The sequence below is a fragment of the Stigmatopora nigra genome, chromosome 11, assembly GCF_051989575.1.
Source record: "Stigmatopora nigra isolate UIUO_SnigA chromosome 11, RoL_Snig_1.1, whole genome shotgun sequence".
Classification (NCBI taxonomy): Eukaryota; Metazoa; Chordata; class Actinopteri; order Syngnathiformes; family Syngnathidae; genus Stigmatopora; species Stigmatopora nigra.
The window spans coordinates 1,376,669-1,387,105 of NC_135518.1; the positions used below are offsets into that span (position 1 = coordinate 1,376,669).

General features: G+C 40.3%; 1 protein-coding gene across 1 annotated transcript in view; it reads left to right on the forward strand.

Annotated features, from left to right (window-relative positions):
• Positions 1-9,688, forward strand: part of kalrna (kalirin RhoGEF kinase a) — a 201,911-nt gene extending 192,223 nt beyond the window's left edge. The window contains exons 65-69 of the mRNA XM_077728636.1: positions 718-796; positions 1,223-1,274; positions 5,315-5,463; positions 6,484-6,622; positions 6,697-9,688. Coding sequence (XP_077584762.1) covers positions 718-796; positions 1,223-1,274; positions 5,315-5,463; positions 6,484-6,622; positions 6,697-7,254 — 977 coding nt within the window. The 3' untranslated portion in view covers positions 7,255-9,688. The remainder of the gene's footprint in view (positions 1-717; positions 797-1,222; positions 1,275-5,314; positions 5,464-6,483; positions 6,623-6,696) is intronic.
• Positions 9,689-10,437: the final 749 nt, after the last annotated feature.

A 10,437-nucleotide genomic window follows, 5' to 3' on the forward strand; every position in this document is an offset into this window, starting at 1 on the left:
CGATGGCGACGAAGATGGCGACGACAATGGCGACGACAATGGCGACGACAATGGCGACGACAATGGCGACGACAATGGCGACGACAATGGCGACGACAATGGAGACGACAATGGCGACGACAATGGCGACGACAATGGCGACGACAATGGCGACGACAATGGCGACGACAATGGCGACGACAATGGCGACGATAATGATATTGATAATGATAAGGATAATGGAAAGGGTAATGGTAAGGGTAATGGTAAGGGTAATGGTAATGGTAAGGGTAAGGGTAATGGTAAGGGTAATGGTAAGGGTAATGGTAAGGGTAATGGTAAGGGTAATGGTAAGGGTAATGGTAAGGGTAATGGTAAGGGTAATGGTCAGGGTAATGGTAAGGGTAATGGTAAGGGTAATGGTAATGGAAATGGTGATAGTAATAATCTTAATAATAATATTAATAACAATAATAATGATAATATTAATAACAATAATACATATCGGACATAGGCCCTGTCGTCATCAAATACCACTGTAGGCTCTTTCCTTCTCCGTCCAGCCCTCTTAAGTATGCTAAAACACTCAGTTTGACATCCGGTAATCTCTCTCCTTTATAACTCACGTCCCCACCTTTCTATATGGTTCAGATGCTGCCTACTCACACTGCACGCAATATCATCCGCGATCGTGGATTAAAATTGTTAAATAAATCTCTATTCCTTTTCATTGTTTAGACTCTTCTCATGATGGCTCAGGGATCCAGTGGAAAGAAAATTTTGAGCTAACATTCTCTGAGATTAGCGAGATTGGAAGGTAAAATAGGCATGTAATTCACTTTACATGTACATGTACATATACATATAGATGTATATATACATATGCATATGCATATGCATATACATATACATATACATATGCGTATACATATACATATACATATACATATACATATACATATACATATACATATACATATACATATACATATACATATACATATACATATACATATACATATACATATACATATACATATACATATACATATACATATACATATACATATACATATACATTTACATTTACATTTACATTTACATATACATATACATATACATATACATATACATATACATATACATATACATAATCACAGACACATACACATACACATACATATACATATACGTATACGTATTCATATAATTATACATATATTCTTTTCAATGTTTTTACTAGAGGACGATTCTCGGTGGTGCGAAAATGTCTCAACAAGACCACAAAAAAAGAGGTACTGTGATCCTTCATCACTTCACGGCTTCAGTACATCGCGGTTTTTAACAAGTATAAAAAAAGTGCATAAAAATGTCAAAATTCAAGCTGAAACTCAGTAACGGAAGACATGAGATGAAAAATGGCGGTGTAAAATGAGAGAAGTCTGGGAACCGTTCGTTCCAGAAACCGGGAGAGTACATATAATATTTTCACGCCTATTGTGTGCATTTAAAAGTGTAAAATTTTCTCTGAAATGGACTGGGCCGTTATTATCGCACCGCGTTGTCATGGTGCACTCAGGAAGGGAGTTGAACCCAGTCGCGGGAACAGGAGGGGAATCGAAGGAAGTAGCTTCCAATCAATATATTTAGTCACTCATAAGGGATCTTTACAAAACAACAATGACTTTGAAAATGGAAGCGATACCAAACCGGAAACAGGACTACGAGAGGTATCTTGGTCGCCAGACGTTTGGTCGCCCGGACGTTTGGTCTCCCGGACGTTTGGTGTCCCGGACGTTTGGTAGAATGGACGTTTGGTAAAACGGGTTCAAATTATGAGTTTACTGTTGAAACCAGCTCTCAAAATTGTAATCATGAGAGAGAGTGTGATTAATATCTAAATATCTACTGTTGAAACCAGCTCTCAAAATTGTAATCATGAGAGAGTGAGTTTAATATCTGAATATCTACTTTTGAAACCAGCTCTCTAAATTATAACCATGAGAGAGAGAGTTTAATTTCTAAATATCTACTGTTGAAACCAGCTATCAAAATCGTAATCATGAGAGAGAGTGAGTTTAATATCCAAATATCTAATATAAAAATATTAATAAGAGCATTCATTTAACACGTTGGCCGCTGCCACTGACTGCCAAAGGTGTCCAATGAACATTCTTTCTCTCTGGGAGAACTTGCAATGTTGAAATACTTAAGTTGGTCATTTTTATCAAACAAATAAATGTCTTATTAAACTTTTAGCCCGAACTTTGACATAAAAATAAAAGGCAATAAGTAAAATTAATGTATTAAAAAGAAGACAAAGCAAATTCAGAGATGGTGTTTTTATTGAAGCAGTAAAACTTAAAAATTCTGTACAAAAATTACAAATACAAACTTTTCCAAATTTTGTACAAACATTGCAACTACAAAATTTTCCTAATTTTGTACAAACATTACAAATACAAACTTTTACAAATCTGTGCAAAAATTACAAATACAGACTTTTACAAATTCTGTACAAACATTACAAATACACATTAACAAATTATGTACAAAGGGAATTCACACACGGAAGTTTTTTATTAAAACAGTAAAACTTACAAATTATTTGCAATGGCTCGTAGATACTCAACTGCTCATTAACAGTTGCGTATTTCTTTTTGGTGAGTCTGGGCATAATACTGCATGAAGCCTGTTGTATTGTTATTTTCGGCGCATGGTCTTTATGCCGAAAGACATTTAGCCGTGTGACATCTGGCCGACAGCCAACTCGCCGAAAGACAATCTAGCCAAACGTAGAATTAGCAGAACGACTATTTGGCCGACCGACTATCTAGCCAATGAACATTTAGCCGACGCGCTCGCCCCACCCCGGGCGTGTATGTGTACAAGTTTTTCAACCTCGGCCCGCACTGCGATTTTTAGAGACTATTACTGAGCCCAAGGTGCTTGATTTCCCGGTAAAAGATGCACTTTTAACCTTGTACCGGACCCAATTGCAGTAAAATTATTTGTCCATCAGATGGAAGTGTTCTGCCATACGCACTCTAGACTGGTTTTAAATCGGCAGTGCTGGTGCGACTCCATTTTGGTTATCGCGACTCCATCTCTTGTTTCCTCATAGTTTTCTATTTTTTCATATAATGTACAATCGGCAATGTAGTACCAGTGGTCATCAAAAATATTTTTTGGGGGTTTAAATAAATTTTTCCCATTAAAAAATAATTAAAACGTTATCACGGTAAGCGCCAATATAATTTTGGTCCAATTATTGAAAGATATTTTGAATAATTCCTTACAGTGGCATACCATGGGATTTTGGGCCCCGGAGCAAGTTCTAGACGGCGCGCCCCCTCAATGTCAGAACTCAATTATATAGGTAGCCAAATGTGATAGGTACACTGATTTTCTTTTGTAAATTTGCAAAAATTAAAAACTGGATTTAGAAATGTATTGCAATAATATTCAGTTCTTGTTTTCTACAACAAAAATGTTAATATATTTATTTTCTGTTGCTTCAATTAAAATATATTTATTTTGCGAGACAAATATACTTCTAACACACAAATTAATATTTTCCAGGCCCTGTTTTTAACCCTCAAAAACATTCACAATAGTGAAAGAAACAACACTATAGCTAAACAGAAAACAAGGCAGTTAGCCTGGCTTCTTTCTGCTACTTCTTTTTTGGAACCATTCACCCCTGCCTACGCTGTCATACACATGGGATTAGCTGTTACAATACGCAGCCGGAGATTTGGAGCTGGCCAAAAGTGCAAGGAGAAGAGGCAACGCTTCTGACCAACCATTCCATCCTAGGATAAATTGGAAGAGCTGTCGGTATTTCCCAGCGACGGAGTCGAGGGGCTCTACTCTGCTACTGTTGTCTTCAGCTCCAGACTACTGAGGAACTGTGCAGATTAGCTTGTAAGAGTGACTCTGCATATTCTCTACCTCGGTCACAGTCTGCAGAAGTTCCCTATCTTGGAGAAGACTTCCTGTGTGGTTACAGTTTTTGTCCAACTTTACAACGTATTTTGGAGTCTGTATCCGTTTTAGCTACCACAACCAAGATTGAACCGTTCAAGCGACAGCCGACGGTGGTAGCTCCTTCCACTTTCCTCGTTGTTACGGCTGGCAGCCTGGTCACACACTATGTAGGAGGTGTGTGGTTTCTTTTTCTCTACAGGTACCTGGAGGTGTGGCTCCACCCCTGTGACAAAGCCCTGCCCAGGCCAACACAGCTGTGACTACTTCCCCATCATCCCTCCTCCAATCAAGATTCACTTCCTGCCCTTATTTAAACCCTTTTCATTTGTCAGTTCAGCCCTTGATCCCTTGCTGACTTGCTGACTCGCAGGCTTGATTCCTGACTGACTCCCTTGGCTGCCTATGATTGTAATTGCTGAGGCAGTGGAGTCATTTCCTTCCGTAGAAAGCACATGGTTTAGTGCAGAGTAATGTTTGATTGTCCCAGCTTCACCTGGTAATGTGAGTACGTTACTCCTTGTTATATTTTGTATTTGTATTGGCAAAGTTAATGATTTTGGGTTGCTTAGGGGGACTTGAGATAAGTTTAGACAACCCAGGGTATACATATAGTTTGTGCATTTAGACACGTAGTTATTCCCCTGTCTAGACTTTTATTACATCAGTTCTGACAGTGGCACCCTTCGGCCTTATTTCCTGTATTTTGTGGGTGTTCATTTGGACACCTGTCTGGGAGAGGGTTTTACCGTGTTTATTTGAGGGTGCCCCTTTAATATCTCGTGCTTCCCCTATGTTATCCCGTAGTCTAGGTTTTTGCGGACTTTGTTGTAAATAAAATATCACTAAAGGCTACTTGCATTGTTTGTCTGGACTCATCCTTGACCGAACCCGTCTGCTGTGGTAGTTGCGACTCCCTGGTATATCTTACCCCAGGGGGAGTCGTAACACTCATTTTGTGTTTTTGCTGCTCATATGTCTTAATGATTTGATATGGTGATTCTTAATGATTCCATTTACTTTGATTTGCTTTGTACTTTGTGCTTTTGCTTTGCTGTCCTGTCTAATCACCCTCTTGCTACTGCCACATTGAAATTTCCTGAATACGGGATGAATAAAGTTATCCATTATCCATTTCCCAGTGTAGAGGAAGTATGCCCGACCCATTGAAGTCCCAAAACTTCTGGTTTTATGGCACGCAAGACAAAAAAAGATCATGGGTTTCGAAATTAGATTCAGTGTGTATAAATGAACTAGAAGGTGCCTAACAGGCAGAACATCCTCGTTACTTGAGATCCCATACGTACAGTACATCAATATAATGCTGTATCTGATTTTATCACGTCAGGTGGCGGTGAAGTTTGTTAGCAAGAAAATGCAGAAGAAGAAGCAAGCAGCTCATGAAGCCGACATTCTCCATCATGTGCAGAACCACCAGCTGGTGTCGCTATTGGACACCTATGAGTCTCCCACATCACTGATGCTTGTCCTGGAGCTGTAAGTGACTAGTTTATACTCCGTGAAAAATAACATAACCCACTTTTAAAGAAGTGTTTTGTAAACCGTAGTGAAACAGATTTTCTAAATTACCTGTGATTCACTTGCAAACAGTTGAGGATGAACTGGAATAGGGGCCAGCATACATGACCTTGAAGAGGTGCATCACAAAACAGAAGGACGGATAAGCAAAATGTTGTAACAATATTTGATATGCCGGCCCGGTGGAAGAGTGGTTAGTATGTCCATGTCAGTTTTGGTGGGTTCAAAACGTCCTGTGTGGCATTTGTAATTTCTCCCCGTGGGTTTTTCCCGAGCCCTGCGGTTTCCTGCCACATCCCCAAAATATACATTTTAGGATGCGTCTCATCTCATTTTCTGAACCACTTTATCCTCATAAGGGTCGTGGGGGTGCTGGGGCCAGAGTTAAAGGACACCCTGAATCGGTGGCCAGCCGATCACAGATCACAGGGAGACAGACAACCATGCACACTCATACTCATACTTCGGGGCAATTTAGAAGAAATCCACGAAAGCCCGAGGAGAACATGCAAACTCCACATAGATGGGCATGACTTGGATTTGAACCTAGGACCCTAGAACTGTGAGGCCGACGCGCTAACCACTTGCTCCACTGGGCCACCCTGTAGGATGCTTCGACACTCTTAATCCCCCTTGGCATGTGTGATTGTTAATTGTTGTCCATCTGCTTGCATACCCTTGACCCTTATGGGGATATGGAGTACAAAAGATGAATTAATATTTATGTCCCATCCGCCTATCCTCAAAAGTGTTGTGGGGGTTGTTGGAGCCCAACCCAGGTGTCTCGGGCGAAAGGCAAACTACACCCTAGACTGGTCGCCAGTCTAGTCGTAGGGGGCACAGAAATACAAATGACCAGTCGCACTCCAATCATTCCGCCACCAGCAGTAATTGAGCCCACACCTGCCCACACCAAAGTCAGGCGAGTAAACCTCTACACCACGAGGCGTCTTGAATGAATGTTTATGTGATTGTCAGGCTTCAGGATGGTCGTCTTTTTGACTACTTGGTCGTCCACGATGAGTTGTTGGAGGAAAAGGTGGCCTTCTTCGTCCGTGAAACACTGGAAGCAGTACAACACCTTCACACCTGCCAAGTGGCACACTTGGATCTAAAGGTAAGAACACGCCCTATTTGTTCAGTAAGATTATGTCAGATTTTACAGGTTTTTTTTCAATTTTTGTCTCCAAGCCTGAGAACATTATGGTGGACCTCCACTCTCCTATTCCATATGTCAAGCTCATTGACTTCGGAGAGGCTATCCAGCTGTCAGCACACCGTCGATATGTTCACATTTTGCTGGGTAACCCAGAGTTTGCTGCACCTGAACTCATCTGTGGCACCTCTGTCTCTGTCACCACCGATGTGTGGAGCGTGGGAGTCCTCCTTTACGTCATGCTCAGCGGTGTGTCGCCATTTCTTGACGAGTCTCCTGAAGAAACCTGCGTCAACATCTGCCGTCTAGATTTCTGTTTTCCGGATGATTACTTCAGAGATGTGAGCCAGGCGGCAAGGGATTTCGTGAACTCTGCTCTCCAGCATGACCCAAGCAAGAGACCCACTGCGGCATCTTGCTTACAGGTACCATGGGTAAGCCGTGGAGGCACACGCAGCGGGGAGTATTCCAAGATACCACTGGACACAACACGGTTGGCCATGTTTATTGAACGAAGAAAACAGCTTCATGATGTCCGCCCCACCACAAACATCAAAGGACTGGTAGGCAACAATATGGAAAATTCACTGTGATAGGTGATGGACGCATGCCACAAGATTGAAAATTTAATTTCGGGATTCTACTATTTTACGTATTTATTAATAAGAGAAGCCCAATCCAGGTGGATGTCCGCCCAAACGTTGTCCTTTGACCAGCCAGAAATAATGTTTTGCCGATTCTTGCTTCCATTTATGTGTTGTGGCTTTTTCCCTTTAATCCTGGAAATGCCAGGAAACCAAATATCTGGATTTAGGATTTATGCTCAAAGACAATGGAAGTAGCGTGTGCTAAGAGATTTTATCTAAGGACAATGTTGGTTGTTTACCCAGACTCCGTACATAAGATTAGCATATGAGCCAGCACCTATACTTCATTAGCTCAGAGAAATACATGATGTCTTTGTAGACAGAAAGTTGTCATTGTAGGACAAAAGGGAGGAGATGATCAACTGTGCATATATTCATGTCTGACATTTTCCCAACTACAGCCGTTTTCGCTAAGTGGCACTTGTTTTCAGGAATTGTCCAAACTTTAGGACCACAGGTGGGTATGTGTCCTTATTAGTGATCGGCCGATATCGAGATCATATCAAATTTCAGTGTGAAAAACGGTGTAAATTTGTTTTACTAAAATCTAAAGATATTATCTATTCTACACTTATTTATTAGGTAATAAATTGCGAATTTTACAATTTCTTGTATTTATTCGAGTATAACGCAGCAAGTAACGAGGAACCAATAATTGGTGACTAAAAATTGGTGTGACTTTTTTTCAGTTTTTCTCAGCTCACACCAAAGATTGCACCGGTGCTGGTAACTGGCAAACGCCGAACACATGTCGCCATGACAAAACATTCATTCACAACATATGGTATGGAAACCTGGTGAAACAAACCACTTCCAATATGAACACAATTCTCAAATGGTATTTAGAATTTTAAATCTTTAAAGTCTAATTCATCATAATGAAATAAAAAAAATGTCAAAGTCTGATTCATCATTAGATTCACCAAACCATTGATTCCATTATTCTGGAGCGAGGATAGTGTTCCATGGGCGAACTCATGTAAAAGAAGGAAAATGATCGCTATCTGGCAGACAAAGACAGGTTTAACGTCTCCCATTATAATGGCTGCGGAGTGGACTTTTTCACCGGCGGAGGGAAGTTTTTCACCGGGACTCCTGTATAACGGGTACCTGACTTTAGCTTCAGTTTTTTTGTACTAGCAGGTCATATATGTTGAAGAGAGAACAGGCGAGAGAGAGAGAGAGAGAGAGAGAGAGAGAACAGGCGAGAGAGAGAGAACAGGCGAGAGAGAGAGAGAGAGAGAGAGAGAGAGAGAGAGAGAGAGAGAGAGAGAGAGAGAGAGAGAGAGAGAGAGAGAGAGAGAGAGAGAGAGAGAGAGAGAGAGAGAGAGAGAAAGAGAAGAGAAGTTTTAAATTGATTTCTTCATATAGGCCAGTTGTATTAAAACATGCAGAAACCGACATGCATCAAATATTTAAATATAGGCCCCATTAATTGACTCTACCCATGTTCGATCAATCTAGTTAGGTGGAACGGGTGACCTCAGCAGTCATCTGTGAAATGGCCTTGTCACATTTTTGTTTTAAACTTGACGGGAGGTATTTCATTGATAGACAACTAGCTGTTTCTCAGGAACACTTGGAATGGTGTTTGAATAATTCTCAATGTTTTGAGGAAAGTAAGGTTATTGAAAGACAAATGCAAAGGAATGCGCGGTGTCTTGTTAAATGCGATCAAATAATCTTGAAAATGGAACTATTGCTGGAGAACATTCAAACACAATTTGAAACACCATTGATGTACCTCCAGTTTCTTAGGAACAAATTGCCAGTCCTGAAGGCCAATACATGCTACAATTTTCTTAAATGTCCTGTAGAGTGAAATTAAAATAAATTAATTGTTGAATTGGGTGAAACTAAAGACTGTTCTTCACAACCCTGACAAATCTGACTGGATAAAAATATGAATGATTACATCTGAAATGTCTTGAAAAATAGCTTATCCTGTCAATACTTACTATATGCGTGTCCATTGTGATAATAATTTTTGCAAGTTTCCTCTTTCAACACAATCGCACATGGTTGAACCATTCAAGCCAGAATACCATTCTGAAAAAGACCACATGGTTATGAGTGTCGCTCTGAGTCTGCAGAAGAATGGCACAATATTGTATCCTTTTAATATGATCAATAGGCATTATTTTTCTGCACATTGCACATCATCCGTTTTATACTGCGAATTTCCATCTTTGTTATAACATGTAACAAAAAGATGGAATTCTCCTTTCCCAAATCCTTTGAACTCACAACAGTTCGCTTAATATACTAGTAGCTTCTACTTGTACATAGATTGGCGCACAATTTTGGCACCTATCTAGTAGTTATCATGTTTGTAGTTAGCATCCTTTTACTATGTATATGTATGTATAAATGGGAAGGAAAATAAATGAATGAAATAAAGGATCTTTTCCAAGTCCATGCTTTTGAAGTACACTTTTTTTGCAGAAGTGTAATAGCGTTGATTGTCGGGATAAAAAAAGATAAATACAAATAAAGTCACTTTTTAGTGATTGATTGATTGATTAGCCTCTCTGGTACTGAATTCTGGGGGTCAAGCTTCTTTTTGTTCTGTGTTGTGTTGTATGTCGAAGTGATAGAAAAACCGGTTACAAATGTTCTCTTAATCGTCTAGTTTTAAAAATTCTGCGACCAACTTTGGTCTTGTCCAGAGGTCTTGGATGGTTAGATTTGTGGGGTCATTTGTACACGAAAAAAGATGTTCAGTATTGTGGGGGGAAAAGTTGCATTTTGGGCAGGCATCTTGTATTCCTGGATCGATCCTGGACAGGTAGCTGTTTAGTTTCCTGCTGTAGCCTGATCTGAGCCTGGCGAGCTCGGATCTCACCTTCCTGCTCAGCAGTTTTTCTTCTTGGTTTATTAGAGGTGGTAGGGCATTGAGGACTTTGTTGGGTTTTGCCTTGTTGAGGATGTTTTGAACTTCTTTGGTGTGAATGGATTTGACGCATTGTTTGTAGTCTTCTTTGGTAGGATTTGGCTTGTCGTATTCTTTTTCTATTTCCTTGCCATGCTGTGTGATGATGGTCTTTTTCATCTTTCTTGGTTTCTGGTTTGCTTGAAGAAGTCTGCGACCTGGATGGCCTTCAAGATGGCATGCCGCCAGGTACTGCT